Source organism: Lepisma saccharinum, chromosome 7 (assembly GCF_977018435.1).
Source record: "Lepisma saccharinum chromosome 7, izLepSacc3.1, whole genome shotgun sequence".
Taxonomy (NCBI): domain Eukaryota; kingdom Metazoa; phylum Arthropoda; class Insecta; order Zygentoma; family Lepismatidae; genus Lepisma; species Lepisma saccharinum.
This window is the reverse complement of record NC_139235.1, coordinates 98,125,962-98,146,824: the sequence shown is the minus strand read 5'-3', so window position 1 is coordinate 98,146,824 and position 20,863 is coordinate 98,125,962. Positions and strand designations below refer to the sequence as shown.

At 43.7% G+C, this 20,863-nt stretch overlaps 1 protein-coding gene across 1 annotated transcript in view; it reads left to right on the top strand.

Moving 5' to 3' along the window:
- The window catches only part of LOC145990065 (cilia- and flagella-associated protein 52), a 72,197-nt gene that overhangs the window by 34,224 nt on the left and 17,110 nt on the right, over positions 1–20,863 (top strand). Inside the window, exon 10 of the mRNA XM_083125721.1 lies at positions 829–980. Within this exon, the coding sequence (XP_082981847.1) occupies positions 829–980 (152 nt within the window). The remainder of the gene's footprint in view (positions 1–828; positions 981–20,863) is intronic.

Here is a 20,863-nt window from a genome sequence, read left to right as displayed (position 1 = left end):
AGAGAAGAAAGGTGAAGAAGACACAATGAACTGGAATGGGGGACTGAAGTTAAACAAAGAATGGAAGAAAGTGTTAGAAAGAGTGGAAAGGACAAGAGAGAAAGAGGAGAGGAGAAGGAAGAAAATGAAGGAAAAAGAGCGTGATATATAAAGCCCAATCCACATTCTATATGAAAGTATATATTTTTCGCTTTTAGGTGAAAGTATAGTGAAAGCCACCTGCGAGAAAGTTCCAAAACAACTTTCTATTAGTCTGGAGGGAGTATTGTTTTGTGTATATAATGCCCTGTTTTTGGTATCTTGTTACTTTTGTACTTGATACAGAGTCTGATGAAGACCTTGCTAGAAGGTTGAAACGTTACGTTTAGTTTATGTTTTTAATAAAATAAATTACTGCCTTGGTCAGCATATTTATAATTTTTTCATAATAATGGAAACAAGGCTTAATGGTGTTATAGTTCTAAATTATGTAACCTTCTTCACTCACATGTCTCCTCATCTCTTTTACGTCCAAATATTTTTCTGAGGATTTTATTTTCACTCTTAATTTATGTTTCTTTTTTTATATGAGGAACCAAGTTTCACATCCATATAATATACAGGCAATATTAGTGTTTTGTATATTTTAACTTTTAGTTTCTTAAATATTATACAAGAAGATAAATGTTTATGAAGAGAAAAGTGACATGCATTCCTTAATTAAGTCTTCCTTTTAGTTGCTCTTTTATATCATTTGCATTTGTTAGTATTACTCGTAACTACTAATAAATACCACACTGATGGTTCATATTAGCATGTGTCGAAAGGTTATACCTGTCTTTCTGGTAGGTAATGGTATGGCGAGTTGAACCAACGTACCAGTCTCTCATTGCTGTCCTGGCAGAGCACAAGGCTCCAGTTTCCAGCGTCCGCATCTCTAAAAGCAACAAACGAAGCGTCACCGCCAGCACGGATGGAACATGCATTGTGTGGGATTTGCAGTAAGTTTGTCTCTGTTTTATGCGTGGAAACATTTTGACCCACAGTAGAGCTACAAAAGTGTCCCAGCATCCTGGGGAGCTACTTGGAAGCAACAGCAGAAAGCAGAAAACAAATGGAAAGCAACATGGCAGGACTCAAAGTAACCATCTCCTAGAACGCTAGTTCTCAAACTTTTTTCTCATTGTACCCTTTAGTCGTAACTAAACTTCTAATGTACCTCCACTGTATTTTTTCTCCGAATAGTGAGTTTTGGGGATTTTTTTTTTGGCTGCCTGATTGTTGAGGCGTTTTTGATATTGTAATGATGCGATCATTACTGGATCCTTTTTTATGTTATAAATTGTGTATGGCTATGTATTCCTGTACGTTTGGGTTCTTGGCCGTTGGGGAGCGGTAAGTTTCCAGTAACGGTTTAGGTCATTAGCGGGGCCTATAAATAGGAAGGGCAGGGGAGCAGTCGGCCTCAGATGTTTGGCGGAGTACAGCAATGTAAGAGGTATCTTTTTCTCTGTGGGGAGCGGCTGGGCGAGCTTTCTTTCCTTACTATGTGAACCGACGGCGGGGATGTTAACTTTCTTTCTTTTAATACACACACTTGCTCTTTTCATATTATTCCAATAGTTTATTTCATGTGGGAAACCGGGTACACAACACACATACCTTCAGCCACCTTTTTTGGTACTGAGGGTTATATTTTTTTTTACTCGTGGAGCCAGTGGCTACGCGAGTCTACACACTCTCTTCGGGAAGGGGGGACAGGATACACCGAAACGTAATTTGCGAATAACGGCCAAGAATTAACTTCTGTAAATATATTATGAATAAACCTATATATATCTAAAATGAAATGGGCGTTATACTATAATTTGAAGAAATACGTGTCTATTGCCTAAACTAGCATCCACAGAACTTCAGGTACTGCAAGTTTTGAACCTCGGGACAAGGATTCAAAAATGTATGGTTGTGTATATTGTGTATGTTGCTGAGAATCGGCTTAAAAGCACAAAATATACCGTTACATACTGGGGGCTCATAGTCGGGATATTTTTTGTGAGAAGTACTGAAGGCATATGTTATTGCGAAGTGGAAAGAAAGTAACAGAAGACAAAATGGCAATTCAAATAGACAGGGAGCTCATTGGCAAGTTGCTAGGCAATGTGAACTTGGAGGGAAGGCCTGAGGAAGATATTGTTGGGGAACTTGAGAGACTTTCTCTAAACCTTACGCAAGGAACTTCGACATGGACGGGCGAGGAGAAAATGAACAAAATCTTGAAAAAAAGCAACATTAACATTCCGATCTTTAAGGGAAATGTCGGCGATGTAAGTCCACACGATTATTTGTATGAATTACGCAGTTATCAGGAAATCATGGAAATTGGGGATACTTTTCTCTTAGATAGAATCTTGCCGCTTTCGTTGAAGGAAATCGCTGCAGATTGGTTCAGATTTTCGAGACCATTCGGCACTTTTAGGGAATTTGAGAAGGCGTTCTTGGAAGAATTCTTTAGTGTCGATTACGACTCGGAAATAGCAAGGATCATTCAGAACAATTACCAGTCACCAGACCAGTCTCTTCTTGCATTTATTCGACACACCAGGAAGCTTTTCGCAATGAGGGAGAAACGGGGGACAGAAGACGAGGTCATACAGCATGTTTTGAAATTTTCCCACCCTAAATTCAGAACGCACCTGTACGATAGAACCTTTGCAACCTTGAAAGATCTGGAGATTCGCGCTATGGACATTCAAAAGAGATTGTATTCAGAAGCTCTGTACTATTGTCCAGAGCTAAGAGATAGCAGTTTACCACTAGCGTCAACTTCAGGGAGTGTCGCAAGGCAATTAGCAGCCGCGGGGACAATGAACACTTTCGGCCGCGTGGGAACAGAAGTATCAATGAGTGCCATAAATCCGGGTCTTTTCAACCGGTTAAGCCTTTCCGGGAATATTGGAACCCCGTCGAGAGCAGAAGAACCGGCGAGGAGAAGAGGGTATGATGGTCAGCAGAAGGGCGCCACCTGTACCGTCTCTAAAGATACCGTTAGACCAGAACAGATAACTCCGGTTCTTGCACACGTAGAAGGAAAGCAAAACAGGGGGAGGAATAGGGAAATACGTAACTGCAGAAATTTCACTTCTGGCGACAAAAAACCGTTAGTCACCTGTAAGGTTCAGGGAAAGGACTTCTCGCTATATTTGGATTCTGGTGCGTCTGTGAGCACCGTGTCTGTTGAGATCGCAAGAGAATTGGAAAAACAAGGAAATAAGATTCACAATAAACGTATTAATATTTCTTTGGCAGTAGGCTCTGTACAATCATGTGGGGAAATGAATCTTACTGTACATTTGAATGGGTTGAAATTTAAGCATAAATTCGTCGTTCTGCGCAATTGTTTCACGGGATTTATCGCAGGTCGTGGGTTCATAAGGAAGACCGGCATATCGCTACATTTGAAGCAGGGAGGCTACAGTTTCGAGGACAGTAACGTCATTCACTTGTTTTCTGCAGAGAAGAGGGAAGTGGGAAAGAGGCTTCCGTTCTCGCAGCAGGGGAGGACGTCGACTGTGGAAGCTGGAGCTGGGCTAACCGCGACGATGACTGCGACGATGGAAAGAAATGAAACTGTAGCTGAAGCAACCGCGACGATGGGAAATTGCAAACCACACTCCGAAACTGAGGACATGATTGACCGTGTGGAATGTTCGACTGACACTGTGCAGAAATCAGTTGCAGATTTCAGCGCTTTGTGTACTAAGGAAAGTGCGAAGCAAATGAGGAAGCAACAGAGGGAAAATTTGCTTCGGAGCACAAAACTGCCCATGGTTCGTCTCTCTGTAACTAAAGATATGGAAAATTCTTCATTGTTGCCATTCTCTGCCACTGAGGGAAATGAAGAATACAATTCTGAGGAGCCACGTAGGTTTCTGGACACAGCCTCCCTCATTTCCGAGCAAATGAAAGACAAGTTTCTTGCTGACGTAGCGAGGGCTACAAGGAATGAGGAGGTGGAAGGAACGAAGAAGTACAAGGAAAAGGTGAAGACCCAGGCCGAATCTTCGTACTTCGACAACGAGGGAATTCTTAGGAGAAATTTGCCTACGGAAAAGTACAAAGAGAAGGGAAAAGGGAAAATATGGGCACCTACTTCTCTACGTTCGCAAATTCTCGTGTCGTTGCATGATAATGCATTCGCTTGTCATCCTGGGAGATTGAAAACGTTAGCGAAGGTTAGGGAACAATACACTTGGATAGGCCTAACTAAAGACGTTATCCAGTATTGTAAGTCGTGCCAGCCATGCTGCGTATTAAAATATGACAGGAATAAGCAAGATTTCATGTCAAGCAAGGAGGAAACGAAATTCAGGATAGAAGACGCCAAGAAGAAAGCTTGTGATAGGAAACGCCGCAAATGCACGTTTGAGGTGGGGGATAAAGCTTGGCTTAAGGAACATCCTATCTCTGGTAAGGCCCGCAGAGTAACCAGTAAATTCTCGGGGAAGTCCTCTGGATCACACGCAATTGTGGAGCAAACTTCGGCAAACACTTTCAAAATGATACACAGCGGGGACGGAAGAATATCGAGAGGCAACAGTGACCAGTTAAAGCCTTATTCTTCGCCACCTGACTTTGCAAGGAAAGTAGCCGAACGCAATTCAGCAAAGAGAGCGCACGTAACTTCGGCAGGAGGAGCAAGACGAAGATATATCCCGGATGCGTTACAAGCTGAGAAACAGATTCTAGTCTAATTTCAAAAGGGGATTTTTTTGTAAATATTGTACATAGGGACTTATCTATCTTTTCTTTATTCTATCTTTCACTTATTTTCTCTACCTCATACCTCATACAGTACTCATACAAAAGTGTCGTTCCGCAGTCAACAAAAGTAACGCAGAGTTAGTGCGTATTTTTTTTACCGCGTAATTTCGTCGAGAAGTCGAAGTTCGGTGGCGAGTGAACGCAGTTCTAGCGCCGTGCATAGCAGTGACATCTTCGGATGTAGAGCCAGTTCGATCCATTCATGTGGAAACCGGTCGAAGCGGTGACTTCCGATCTCGGCAGGAGCGCAGAGCAGTGGCGTTGCCGGGAGTCGAACCAGCAGCCTTGATGACTTGGATGGATTTCCAGGAGACTGTCTCTCATTGGTCCAGGAGGAAGGATGGAAGAGATGCTGAGTGGGTAAGAATCGACATGGGTTAACCAGCTACAGTGCTGAGGGAAGATCGCGGATCTCGAAGTACACTTGTGGACAAAATTAGTGAACATTGACTGCCAGTGTCGTGTGATCTAATGAAAGTGTGTTTGTAGTGAACAGAAACTGCGGACAAGTGCTTTGTGTATATTATTATTATTTTTCTAGGTTACAGAACTTTGGTTTTTCTCTCTTCAGGAAGGGGGACTATGTAATGATGCGATCATTACTGGATCCTTTTTTATGTTATAAATTGTGTATGGCTATGTATTCCTGTACGTTTGGGTTCTTGGCCGTTGGGGAGCGGTAAGTTTCCAGTAACGGTTTAGGTCATTAGCGGGGCCTATAAATAGGAAGGGCAGGGGAGCAGTCGGCCTCAGATGTTTGGCGGAGTACAGCAATGTAAGAGGTATCTTTTTCTCTGTGGGGAGCGGCTGGGCGAGCTTTCTTTCCTTACTATGTGAACCGACGGCGGGGATGTTAACTTTCTTTCTTTTAATACACACACTTGCTCTTTTCATATTATTCCAATAGTTTATTTCATGTGGGAAACCGGGTACACAACACACATACCTTCAGCCACCTTTTTTGGTACTGAGGGTTATATTTTTTTTTACTCGTGGAGCCAGTGGCTACGCGAGTCTACACACTCTCTTCGGGAAGGGGGGACAGGATACACCGAAACGTAATTTGCGAATAACGGCCAAGAATTAACTTCTGTAAATATATTATGAATAAACCTATATATATCTAAAATGAAATGGGCGTTATACTATAATTTGAAGAAATACGTGTCTATTGCCTAAACTAGCATCCACAGAACTTCAGGTACTGCAAGTTTTGAACCTCGGGACAAGGATTCAAAAATGTATGGTTGTGTATATTGTGTATGTTGCTGAGAATCGGCTTAAAAGCACAAAATATACCGTTACATACTGGGGGCTCATAGTCGGGATATTTTTTGTGAGAAGTACTGAAGGCATATGTTATTGCGAAGTGGAAAGAAAGTAACAGAAGACAAAATGGCAATTCAAATAGACAGGGAGCTCATTGGCAAGTTGCTAGGCAATGTGAACTTGGAGGGAAGGCCTGAGGAAGATATTGTTGGGGAACTTGAGAGACTTTCTCTAAACCTTACGCAAGGAACTTCGACATGGACGGGCGAGGAGAAAATGAACAAAATCTTGAAAAAAAGCAACATTAACATTCCGATCTTTAAGGGAAACGTCGGCGATGTAAGTCCACACGATTATTTGTATGAATTACGCAGTTATCAGGAAATCATGGAAATTGGGGATACTTTTCTCTTAGATAGAATCTTGCCGCTTTCGTTGAAGGAAATCGCTGCAGATTGGTTCAGATTTTCGAGACCATTCGGCACTTTTAGGGAATTTGAGAAGGCGTTCTTGGAAGAATTCTTTAGTGTCGATTACGACTCGGAAATAGCAAGGATCATTCAGAACAATTACCAGTCACCAGACCAGTCTCTTCTTGCATTTATTCGACACACCAGGAAGCTTTTCGCAATGAGGGAGAAACGGGGGACAGAAGACGAGGTCATACAGCATGTTTTGAAATTTTCCCACCCTAAATTCAGAACGCACCTGTACGATAGAACCTTTGCAACCTTGAAAGATCTGGAGATTCGCGCTATGGACATTCAAAAGAGATTGTATTCAGAAGCTCTGTACTATTGTCCAGAGCTAAGAGATAGCAGTTTACCACTAGCGTCAACTTCAGGGAGTGTCGCAAGGCAATTAGCAGCCGCGGGGACAATGAACACTTTCGGCCGCGTGGGAACAGAAGTATCAATGAGTGCCATAAATCCGGGTCTTTTCAACCGGTTAAGCCTTTCCGGGAATATTGGAACCCCGTCGAGAGCAGAAGAACCGGCGAGGAGAAGAGGGTATGATGGTCAGCAGAAGGGCGCCACCTGTACCGTCTCTAAAGATACCGTTAGACCAGAACAGATAACTCCGGTTCTTGCACACGTAGAAGGAAAGCAAAACAGGGGGAGGAATAGGGAAATACGTAACTGCAGAAATTTCACTTCTGGCGACAAAAAACCGTTAGTCACCTGTAAGGTTCAGGGAAAGGACTTCTCGCTATATTTGGATTCTGGTGCGTCTGTGAGCACCGTGTCTGTTGAGATCGCAAGAGAATTGGAAAAACAAGGAAATAAGATTCACAATAAACGTATTAATATTTCTTTGGCAGTAGGCTCTGTACAATCATGTGGGGAAATGAATCTTACTGTACATTTGAATGGGTTGAAATTTAAGCATAAATTCGTCGTTCTGCGCAATTGTTTCACGGGATTTATCGCAGGTCGTGGGTTCATAAGGAAGACCGGCATATCGCTACATTTGAAGCAGGGAGGCTACAGTTTCGAGGACAGTAACGTCATTCACTTGTTTTCTGCAGAGAAGAGGGAAGTGGGAAAGAGGCTTCCGTTCTCGCAGCAGGGGAGGACGTCGACTGTGGAAGCTGGAGCTGGGCTAACCGCGACGATGACTGCGACGATGGAAAGAAATGAAACTGTAGCTGAAGCAACCGCGACGATGGGAAATTGCAAACCACACTCCGAAACTGAGGACATGATTGACCGTGTGGAATGTTCGACTGACACTGTGCAGAAATCAGTTGCAGATTTCAGCGCTTTGTGTACTAAGGAAAGTGCGAAGCAAATGAGGAAGCAACAGAGGGAAAATTTGCTTCGGAGCACAAAACTGCCCATGGTTCGTCTCTCTGTAACTAAAGATATGGAAAATTCTTCATTGTTGCCATTCTCTGCCACTGAGGGAAATGAAGAATACAATTCTGAGGAGCCACGTAGGTTTCTGGACACAGCCTCCCTCATTTCCGAGCAAATGAAAGACAAGTTTCTTGCTGACGTAGCGAGGGCTACAAGGAATGAGGAGGTGGAAGGAACGAAGAAGTACAAGGAAAAGGTGAAGACCCAGGCCGAATCTTCGTACTTCGACAACGAGGGAATTCTTAGGAGAAATTTGCCTACGGAAAAGTACAAAGAGAAGGGAAAAGGGAAAATATGGGCACCTACTTCTCTACGTTCGCAAATTCTCGTGTCGTTGCATGATAATGCATTCGCTTGTCATCCTGGGAGATTGAAAACGTTAGCGAAGGTTAGGGAACAATACACTTGGATAGGCCTAACTAAAGACGTTATCCAGTATTGTAAGTCGTGCCAGCCATGCTGCGTATTAAAATATGACAGGAATAAGCAAGATTTCATGTCAAGCAAGGAGGAAACGAAATTCAGGATAGAAGACGCCAAGAAGAAAGCTTGTGATAGGAAACGCCGCAAATGCACGTTTGAGGTGGGGGATAAAGCTTGGCTTAAGGAACATCCTATCTCTGGTAAGGCCCGCAGAGTAACCAGTAAATTCTCGGGGAAGTCCTCTGGATCACACGCAATTGTGGAGCAAACTTCGGCAAACACTTTCAAAATGATACACAGCGGGGACGGAAGAATATCGAGAGGCAACAGTGACCAGTTAAAGCCTTATTCTTCGCCACCTGACTTTGCAAGGAAAGTAGCCGAACGCAATTCAGCAAAGAGAGCGCACGTAACTTCGGCAGGAGGAGCAAGACGAAGATATATCCCGGATGCGTTACAAGCTGAGAAACAGATTCTAGTCTAATTTCAAAAGGGGATTTTTTTGTAAATATTGTACATAGGGACTTATCTATCTTTTCTTTATTCTATCTTTCACTTATTTTCTCTACCTCATACCTCATACAGTACTCATACAAAAGTGTCGTTCCGCAGTCAACAAAAGTAACGCAGAGTTAGTGCGTATTTTTTTTACCGCGTAATTTCGTCGAGAAGTCGAAGTTCGGTGGCGAGTGAACGCAGTTCTAGCGCCGTGCATAGCAGTGACATCTTCGGATGTAGAGCCAGTTCGATCCATTCATGTGGAAACCGGTCGAAGCGGTGACTTCCGATCTCGGCAGGAGCGCAGAGCAGTGGCGTTGCCGGGAGTCGAACCAGCAGCCTTGATGACTTGGATGGATTTCCAGGAGACTGTCTCTCATTGGTCCAGGAGGAAGGATGGAAGAGATGCTGAGTGGGTAAGAATCGACATGGGTTAACCAGCTACAGTGCTGAGGGAAGATCGCGGATCTCGAAGTACACTTGTGGACAAAATTAGTGAACATTGACTGCCAGTGTCGTGTGATCTAATGAAAGTGTGTTTGTAGTGAACAGAAACTGCGGACAAGTGCTTTGTGTATATTATTATTATTTTTCTAGGTTACAGAACTTTGGTTTTTCTCTCTTCAGGAAGGGGGACTATGTAATGATGCGATCATTACTGGATCCTTTTTTATGTTATAAATTGTGTATGGCTATGTATTCCTGTACGTTTGGGTTCTTGGCCGTTGGGGAGCGGTAAGTTTCCAGTAACGGTTTAGGTCATTAGCGGGGCCTATAAATAGGAAGGGCAGGGGAGCAGTCGGCCTCAGATGTTTGGCGGAGTACAGCAATGTAAGAGGTATCTTTTTCTCTGTGGGGAGCGGCTGGGCGAGCTTTCTTTCCTTACTATGTGAACCGACGGCGGGGATGTTAACTTTCTTTCTTTTAATACACACACTTGCTCTTTTCATATTATTCCAATAGTTTATTTCATGTGGGAAACCGGGTACACAACACACATACCTTCAGCCACCTTTTTTGGTACTGAGGGTTATATTTTTTTTTACTCGTGGAGCCAGTGGCTACGCGAGTCTACACACTCTCTTCGGGAAGGGGGGACAGGATACACCGAAACGTAATTTGCGAATAACGGCCAAGAATTAACTTCTGTAAATATATTATGAATAAACCTATATATATCTAAAATGAAATGGGCGTTATACTATAATTTGAAGAAATACGTGTCTATTGCCTAAACTAGCATCCACAGAACTTCAGGTACTGCAAGTTTTGAACCTCGGGACAAGGATTCAAAAATGTATGGTTGTGTATATTGTGTATGTTGCTGAGAATCGGCTTAAAAGCACAAAATATACCGTTACATACTGGGGGCTCATAGTCGGGATATTTTTTGTGAGAAGTACTGAAGGCATATGTTATTGCGAAGTGGAAAGAAAGTAACAGAAGACAAAATGGCAATTCAAATAGACAGGGAGCTCATTGGCAAGTTGCTAGGCAATGTGAACTTGGAGGGAAGGCCTGAGGAAGATATTGTTGGGGAACTTGAGAGACTTTCTCTAAACCTTACGCAAGGAACTTCGACATGGACGGGCGAGGAGAAAATGAACAAAATCTTGAAAAAAAGCAACATTAACATTCCGATCTTTAAGGGAAACGTCGGCGATGTAAGTCCACACGATTATTTGTATGAATTACGCAGTTATCAGGAAATCATGGAAATTGGGGATACTTTTCTCTTAGATAGAATCTTGCCGCTTTCGTTGAAGGAAATCGCTGCAGATTGGTTCAGATTTTCGAGACCATTCGGCACTTTTAGGGAATTTGAGAAGGCGTTCTTGGAAGAATTCTTTAGTGTCGATTACGACTCGGAAATAGCAAGGATCATTCAGAACAATTACCAGTCACCAGACCAGTCTCTTCTTGCATTTATTCGACACACCAGGAAGCTTTTCGCAATGAGGGAGAAACGGGGGACAGAAGACGAGGTCATACAGCATGTTTTGAAATTTTCCCACCCTAAATTCAGAACGCACCTGTACGATAGAACCTTTGCAACCTTGAAAGATCTGGAGATTCGCGCTATGGACATTCAAAAGAGATTGTATTCAGAAGCTCTGTACTATTGTCCAGAGCTAAGAGATAGCAGTTTACCACTAGCGTCAACTTCAGGGAGTGTCGCAAGGCAATTAGCAGCCGCGGGGACAATGAACACTTTCGGCCGCGTGGGAACAGAAGTATCAATGAGTGCCATAAATCCGGGTCTTTTCAACCGGTTAAGCCTTTCCGGGAATATTGGAACCCCGTCGAGAGCAGAAGAACCGGCGAGGAGAAGAGGGTATGATGGTCAGCAGAAGGGCGCCACCTGTACCGTCTCTAAAGATACCGTTAGACCAGAACAGATAACTCCGGTTCTTGCACACGTAGAAGGAAAGCAAAACAGGGGGAGGAATAGGGAAATACGTAACTGCAGAAATTTCACTTCTGGCGACAAAAAACCGTTAGTCACCTGTAAGGTTCAGGGAAAGGACTTCTCGCTATATTTGGATTCTGGTGCGTCTGTGAGCACCGTGTCTGTTGAGATCGCAAGAGAATTGGAAAAACAAGGAAATAAGATTCACAATAAACGTATTAATATTTCTTTGGCAGTAGGCTCTGTACAATCATGTGGGGAAATGAATCTTACTGTACATTTGAATGGGTTGAAATTTAAGCATAAATTCGTCGTTCTGCGCAATTGTTTCACGGGATTTATCGCAGGTCGTGGGTTCATAAGGAAGACCGGCATATCGCTACATTTGAAGCAGGGAGGCTACAGTTTCGAGGACAGTAACGTCATTCACTTGTTTTCTGCAGAGAAGAGGGAAGTGGGAAAGAGGCTTCCGTTCTCGCAGCAGGGGAGGACGTCGACTGTGGAAGCTGGAGCTGGGCTAACCGCGACGATGACTGCGACGATGGAAAGAAATGAAACTGTAGCTGAAGCAACCGCGACGATGGGAAATTGCAAACCACACTCCGAAACTGAGGACATGATTGACCGTGTGGAATGTTCGACTGACACTGTGCAGAAATCAGTTGCAGATTTCAGCGCTTTGTGTACTAAGGAAAGTGCGAAGCAAATGAGGAAGCAACAGAGGGAAAATTTGCTTCGGAGCACAAAACTGCCCATGGTTCGTCTCTCTGTAACTAAAGATATGGAAAATTCTTCATTGTTGCCATTCTCTGCCACTGAGGGAAATGAAGAATACAATTCTGAGGAGCCACGTAGGTTTCTGGACACAGCCTCCCTCATTTCCGAGCAAATGAAAGACAAGTTTCTTGCTGACGTAGCGAGGGCTACAAGGAATGAGGAGGTGGAAGGAACGAAGAAGTACAAGGAAAAGGTGAAGACCCAGGCCGAATCTTCGTACTTCGACAACGAGGGAATTCTTAGGAGAAATTTGCCTACGGAAAAGTACAAAGAGAAGGGAAAAGGGAAAATATGGGCACCTACTTCTCTACGTTCGCAAATTCTCGTGTCGTTGCATGATAATGCATTCGCTTGTCATCCTGGGAGATTGAAAACGTTAGCGAAGGTTAGGGAACAATACACTTGGATAGGCCTAACTAAAGACGTTATCCAGTATTGTAAGTCGTGCCAGCCATGCTGCGTATTAAAATATGACAGGAATAAGCAAGATTTCATGTCAAGCAAGGAGGAAACGAAATTCAGGATAGAAGACGCCAAGAAGAAAGCTTGTGATAGGAAACGCCGCAAATGCACGTTTGAGGTGGGGGATAAAGCTTGGCTTAAGGAACATCCTATCTCTGGTAAGGCCCGCAGAGTAACCAGTAAATTCTCGGGGAAGTCCTCTGGATCACACGCAATTGTGGAGCAAACTTCGGCAAACACTTTCAAAATGATACACAGCGGGGACGGAAGAATATCGAGAGGCAACAGTGACCAGTTAAAGCCTTATTCTTCGCCACCTGACTTTGCAAGGAAAGTAGCCGAACGCAATTCAGCAAAGAGAGCGCACGTAACTTCGGCAGGAGGAGCAAGACGAAGATATATCCCGGATGCGTTACAAGCTGAGAAACAGATTCTAGTCTAATTTCAAAAGGGGATTTTTTTGTAAATATTGTACATAGGGACTTATCTATCTTTTCTTTATTCTATCTTTCACTTATTTTCTCTACCTCATACCTCATACAGTACTCATACAAAAGTGTCGTTCCGCAGTCAACAAAAGTAACGCAGAGTTAGTGCGTATTTTTTTTACCGCGTAATTTCGTCGAGAAGTCGAAGTTCGGTGGCGAGTGAACGCAGTTCTAGCGCCGTGCATAGCAGTGACATCTTCGGATGTAGAGCCAGTTCGATCCATTCATGTGGAAACCGGTCGAAGCGGTGACTTCCGATCTCGGCAGGAGCGCAGAGCAGTGGCGTTGCCGGGAGTCGAACCAGCAGCCTTGATGACTTGGATGGATTTCCAGGAGACTGTCTCTCATTGGTCCAGGAGGAAGGATGGAAGAGATGCTGAGTGGGTAAGAATCGACATGGGTTAACCAGCTACAGTGCTGAGGGAAGATCGCGGATCTCGAAGTACACTTGTGGACAAAATTAGTGAACATTGACTGCCAGTGTCGTGTGATCTAATGAAAGTGTGTTTGTAGTGAACAGAAACTGCGGACAAGTGCTTTGTGTATATTATTATTATTTTTCTAGGTTACAGAACTTTGGTTTTTCTCTCTTCAGGAAGGGGGACTATGTAATGATGCGATCATTACTGGATCCTTTTTTATGTTATAAATTGTGTATGGCTATGTATTCCTGTACGTTTGGGTTCTTGGCCGTTGGGGAGCGGTAAGTTTCCAGTAACGGTTTAGGTCATTAGCGGGGCCTATAAATAGGAAGGGCAGGGGAGCAGTCGGCCTCAGATGTTTGGCGGAGTACAGCAATGTAAGAGGTATCTTTTTCTCTGTGGGGAGCGGCTGGGCGAGCTTTCTTTCCTTACTATGTGAACCGACGGCGGGGATGTTAACTTTCTTTCTTTTAATACACACACTTGCTCTTTTCATATTATTCCAATAGTTTATTTCATGTGGGAAACCGGGTACACAACACACATACCTTCAGCCACCTTTTTTGGTACTGAGGGTTATATTTTTTTTTACTCGTGGAGCCAGTGGCTACGCGAGTCTACACACTCTCTTCGGGAAGGGGGGACAGGATACACCGAAACGTAATTTGCGAATAACGGCCAAGAATTAACTTCTGTAAATATATTATGAATAAACCTATATATATCTAAAATGAAATGGGCGTTATACTATAATTTGAAGAAATACGTGTCTATTGCCTAAACTAGCATCCACAGAACTTCAGGTACTGCAAGTTTTGAACCTCGGGACAAGGATTCAAAAATGTATGGTTGTGTATATTGTGTATGTTGCTGAGAATCGGCTTAAAAGCACAAAATATACCGTTACATACTGGGGGCTCATAGTCGGGATATTTTTTGTGAGAAGTACTGAAGGCATATGTTATTGCGAAGTGGAAAGAAAGTAACAGAAGACAAAATGGCAATTCAAATAGACAGGGAGCTCATTGGCAAGTTGCTAGGCAATGTGAACTTGGAGGGAAGGCCTGAGGAAGATATTGTTGGGGAACTTGAGAGACTTTCTCTAAACCTTACGCAAGGAACTTCGACATGGACGGGCGAGGAGAAAATGAACAAAATCTTGAAAAAAAGCAACATTAACATTCCGATCTTTAAGGGAAACGTCGGCGATGTAAGTCCACACGATTATTTGTATGAATTACGCAGTTATCAGGAAATCATGGAAATTGGGGATACTTTTCTCTTAGATAGAATCTTGCCGCTTTCGTTGAAGGAAATCGCTGCAGATTGGTTCAGATTTTCGAGACCATTCGGCACTTTTAGGGAATTTGAGAAGGCGTTCTTGGAAGAATTCTTTAGTGTCGATTACGACTCGGAAATAGCAAGGATCATTCAGAACAATTACCAGTCACCAGACCAGTCTCTTCTTGCATTTATTCGACACACCAGGAAGCTTTTCGCAATGAGGGAGAAACGGGGGACAGAAGACGAGGTCATACAGCATGTTTTGAAATTTTCCCACCCTAAATTCAGAACGCACCTGTACGATAGAACCTTTGCAACCTTGAAAGATCTGGAGATTCGCGCTATGGACATTCAAAAGAGATTGTATTCAGAAGCTCTGTACTATTGTCCAGAGCTAAGAGATAGCAGTTTACCACTAGCGTCAACTTCAGGGAGTGTCGCAAGGCAATTAGCAGCCGCGGGGACAATGAACACTTTCGGCCGCGTGGGAACAGAAGTATCAATGAGTGCCATAAATCCGGGTCTTTTCAACCGGTTAAGCCTTTCCGGGAATATTGGAACCCCGTCGAGAGCAGAAGAACCGGCGAGGAGAAGAGGGTATGATGGTCAGCAGAAGGGCGCCACCTGTACCGTCTCTAAAGATACCGTTAGACCAGAACAGATAACTCCGGTTCTTGCACACGTAGAAGGAAAGCAAAACAGGGGGAGGAATAGGGAAATACGTAACTGCAGAAATTTCACTTCTGGCGACAAAAAACCGTTAGTCACCTGTAAGGTTCAGGGAAAGGACTTCTCGCTATATTTGGATTCTGGTGCGTCTGTGAGCACCGTGTCTGTTGAGATCGCAAGAGAATTGGAAAAACAAGGAAATAAGATTCACAATAAACGTATTAATATTTCTTTGGCAGTAGGCTCTGTACAATCATGTGGGGAAATGAATCTTACTGTACATTTGAATGGGTTGAAATTTAAGCATAAATTCGTCGTTCTGCGCAATTGTTTCACGGGATTTATCGCAGGTCGTGGGTTCATAAGGAAGACCGGCATATCGCTACATTTGAAGCAGGGAGGCTACAGTTTCGAGGACAGTAACGTCATTCACTTGTTTTCTGCAGAGAAGAGGGAAGTGGGAAAGAGGCTTCCGTTCTCGCAGCAGGGGAGGACGTCGACTGTGGAAGCTGGAGCTGGGCTAACCGCGACGATGACTGCGACGATGGAAAGAAATGAAACTGTAGCTGAAGCAACCGCGACGATGGGAAATTGCAAACCACACTCCGAAACTGAGGACATGATTGACCGTGTGGAATGTTCGACTGACACTGTGCAGAAATCAGTTGCAGATTTCAGCGCTTTGTGTACTAAGGAAAGTGCGAAGCAAATGAGGAAGCAACAGAGGGAAAATTTGCTTCGGAGCACAAAACTGCCCATGGTTCGTCTCTCTGTAACTAAAGATATGGAAAATTCTTCATTGTTGCCATTCTCTGCCACTGAGGGAAATGAAGAATACAATTCTGAGGAGCCACGTAGGTTTCTGGACACAGCCTCCCTCATTTCCGAGCAAATGAAAGACAAGTTTCTTGCTGACGTAGCGAGGGCTACAAGGAATGAGGAGGTGGAAGGAACGAAGAAGTACAAGGAAAAGGTGAAGACCCAGGCCGAATCTTCGTACTTCGACAACGAGGGAATTCTTAGGAGAAATTTGCCTACGGAAAAGTACAAAGAGAAGGGAAAAGGGAAAATATGGGCACCTACTTCTCTACGTTCGCAAATTCTCGTGTCGTTGCATGATAATGCATTCGCTTGTCATCCTGGGAGATTGAAAACGTTAGCGAAGGTTAGGGAACAATACACTTGGATAGGCCTAACTAAAGACGTTATCCAGTATTGTAAGTCGTGCCAGCCATGCTGCGTATTAAAATATGACAGGAATAAGCAAGATTTCATGTCAAGCAAGGAGGAAACGAAATTCAGGATAGAAGACGCCAAGAAGAAAGCTTGTGATAGGAAACGCCGCAAATGCACGTTTGAGGTGGGGGATAAAGCTTGGCTTAAGGAACATCCTATCTCTGGTAAGGCCCGCAGAGTAACCAGTAAATTCTCGGGGAAGTCCTCTGGATCACACGCAATTGTGGAGCAAACTTCGGCAAACACTTTCAAAATGATACACAGCGGGGACGGAAGAATATCGAGAGGCAACAGTGACCAGTTAAAGCCTTATTCTTCGCCACCTGACTTTGCAAGGAAAGTAGCCGAACGCAATTCAGCAAAGAGAGCGCACGTAACTTCGGCAGGAGGAGCAAGACGAAGATATATCCCGGATGCGTTACAAGCTGAGAAACAGATTCTAGTCTAATTTCAAAAGGGGATTTTTTTGTAAATATTGTACATAGGGACTTATCTATCTTTTCTTTATTCTATCTTTCACTTATTTTCTCTACCTCATACCTCATACAGTACTCATACAAAAGTGTCGTTCCGCAGTCAACAAAAGTAACGCAGAGTTAGTGCGTATTTTTTTTACCGCGTAATTTCGTCGAGAAGTCGAAGTTCGGTGGCGAGTGAACGCAGTTCTAGCGCCGTGCATAGCAGTGACATCTTCGGATGTAGAGCCAGTTCGATCCATTCATGTGGAAACCGGTCGAAGCGGTGACTTCCGATCTCGGCAGGAGCGCAGAGCAGTGGCGTTGCCGGGAGTCGAACCAGCAGCCTTGATGACTTGGATGGATTTCCAGGAGACTGTCTCTCATTGGTCCAGGAGGAAGGATGGAAGAGATGCTGAGTGGGTAAGAATCGACATGGGTTAACCAGCTACAGTGCTGAGGGAAGATCGCGGATCTCGAAGTACACTTGTGGACAAAATTAGTGAACATTGACTGCCAGTGTCGTGTGATCTAATGAAAGTGTGTTTGTAGTGAACAGAAACTGCGGACAAGTGCTTTGTGTATATTATTATTATTTTTCTAGGTTACAGAACTTTGGTTTTTCTCTCTTCAGGAAGGGGGACTATGTAATGATGCGATCATTACTGGATCCTTTTTTATGTTATAAATTGTGTATGGCTATGTATTCCTGTACGTTTGGGTTCTTGGCCGTTGGGGAGCGGTAAGTTTCCAGTAACGGTTTAGGTCATTAGCGGGGCCTATAAATAGGAAGGGCAGGGGAGCAGTCGGCCTCAGATGTTTGGCGGAGTACAGCAATGTAAGAGGTATCTTTTTCTCTGTGGGGAGCGGCTGGGCGAGCTTTCTTTCCTTACTATGTGAACCGACGGCGGGGATGTTAACTTTCTTTCTTTTAATACACACACTTGCTCTTTTCATATTATTCCAATAGTTTATTTCATGTGGGAAACCGGGTACACAACACACATACCTTCAGCCACCTTTTTTGGTACTGAGGGTTATATTTTTTTTTACTCGTGGAGCCAGTGGCTACGCGAGTCTACACACTCTCTTCGGGAAGGGGGGACAGGATACACCGAAACGTAATTTGCGAATAACGGCCAAGAATTAACTTCTGTAAATATATTATGAATAAACCTATATATATCTAAAATGAAATGGGCGTTATACTATAATTTGAAGAAATACGTGTCTATTGCCTAAACTAGCATCCACAGAACTTCAGGTACTGCAAGTTTTGAACCTCGGGACAAGGATTCAAAAATGTATGGTTGTGTATATTGTGTATGTTGCTGAGAATCGGCTTAAAAGCACAAAATATACCGTTACATACTGGGGGCTCATAGTCGGGATATTTTTTGTGAGAAGTACTGAAGGCATATGTTATTGCGAAGTGGAAAGAAAGTAACAGAAGACAAAATGGCAATTCAAATAGACAGGGAGCTCATTGGCAAGTTGCTAGGCAATGTGAACTTGGAGGGAAGGCCTGAGGAAGATATTGTTGGGGAACTTGAGAGACTTTCTCTAAACCTTACGCAAGGAACTTCGACATGGACGGGCGAGGAGAAAATGAACAAAATCTTGAAAAAAAGCAACATTAACATTCCGATCTTTAAGGGAAACGTCGGCGATGTAAGTCCACACGATTATTTGTATGAATTACGCAGTTATCAGGAAATCATGGAAATTGGGGATACTTTTCTCTTAGATAGAATCTTGCCGCTTTCGTTGAAGGAAATCGCTGCAGATTGGTTCAGATTTTCGAGACCATTCGGCACTTTTAGGGAATTTGAGAAGGCGTTCTTGGAAGAATTCTTTAGTGTCGATTACGACTCGGAAATAGCAAGGATCATTCAGAACAATTACCAGTCACCAGACCAGTCTCTTCTTGCATTTATTCGACACACCAGGAAGCTTTTCGCAATGAGGGAGAAACGGGGGACAGAAGACGAGGTCATACAGCATGTTTTGAAATTTTCCCACCCTAAATTCAGAACGCACCTGTACGATAGAACCTTTGCAACCTTGAAAGATCTGGAGATTCGCGCTATGGACATTCAAAAGAGATTGTATTCAGAAGCTCTGTACTATTGTCCAGAGCTAAGAGATAGCAGTTTACCACTAGCGTCAACTTCAGGGAGTGTCGCAAGGCAATTAGCAGCCGCGGGGACAATGAACACTTTCGGCCGCGTGGGAACAGAAGTATCAATGAGTGCCATAAATCCGGGTCTTTTCAACCGGTTAAGCCTTTCCGGGAATATTGGAACCCCGTCGAGAGCAGAAGAACCGGCGAGGAGAAGAGGGTATGATGGTCAGCAGAAGGGCGCCACCTGTACCGTCTCTAAAGATACCGTTAGACCAGAACAGATAACTCCGGTTCTTGCACACGTAGAAGGAAAGCAAAACAGGGGGAGGAATAGGGAAATACGTAACTGCAGAAATTTCACTTCTGGCGACAAAAAACCGTTAGTCACCTGTAAGGTTCAGGGAAAGGACTTCTCGCTATATTTGGATTCTGGTGCGTCTGTGAGCACCGTGTCTGTTGAGATCGCAAGAGAATTGGAAAAACAAGGAAATAAGATTCACAATAAACGTATTAATATTTCTTTGGCAGTAGGCTCTGTACAATCATGTGGGGAAATGAATCTTACTGTACATTTGAATGGGTTGAAATTTAAGCATAAATTCGTCGTTCTGCGCAATTGTTTCACGGGATTTATCGCAGGTCGTGGGTTCATAAGGAAGACCGGCATATCGCTACATTTGAAGCAGGGAGGCTACAGTTTCGAGGACAGTAACGTCATTCACTTGTTTTCTGCAGAGAAGAGGGAAGTGGGAAAGAGGCTTCCGTTCTCGCAGCAGGGGAGGACGTCGACTGTGGAAGCTGGAGCTGGGCTAACCGCGACGATGACTGCGACGATGGAAAGAAATGAAACTGTAGCTGAAGCAACCGCGACGATGGGAAATTGCAAACCACACTCCGAAACTGAGGACATGATTGACCGTGTGGAATGTTCGACTGACACTGTGCAGAAATCAGTTGCAGATTTCAGCGCTTTGTGTACTAAGGAAAGTGCGAAGCAAATGAGGAAGCAACAGAGGGAAAATTTGCTTCGGAGCACAAAACTGCCCATGGTTCGTCTCTCTGTAACTAAAGATATGGAAAATTCTTCATTGTTGCCATTCTCTGCCACTGAGGGAAATGAAGAATACAATTCTGAGGAGCCACGTAGGTTTCTGGACACAGCCTCCCTCATTTCCGAGCAAATGAAAGACAAGTTTCTTGCTGACGTAGCGAGGGCTACAAGGAATGAGGAGGTGGAAGGAACGAAGAAGTACAAGGAAAAGGTGAAGACCCAGGCCGAATCTTCGTACTTCGACAACGAGGGAATTCTTAGGAGAAATTTGCCTACGGAAAAGTACAAAGAGAAGGGAAAAGGGAAAATATGGGCACCTACTTCTCTACGTTCGCAAATTCTCGTGTCGTTGCATGATAATGCATTCGCTTGTCATCCTGGGAGATTGAAAACGTTAGCGAAGGTTAGGGAACAATACACTTGGATAGGCCTAACTAAAGACGTTATCCAGTATTGTAAGTCGTGCCAGCCATGCTGCGTATTAAAATATGACAGGAATAAGCAAGATTTCATGTCAAGCAAGGAGGAAACGAAATTCAGGATAGAAGACGCCAAGAAGAAAGCTTGTGATAGGAAACGCCGCAAATGCACGTTTGAGGTGGGGGATAAAGCTTGGCTTAAGGAACATCCTATCT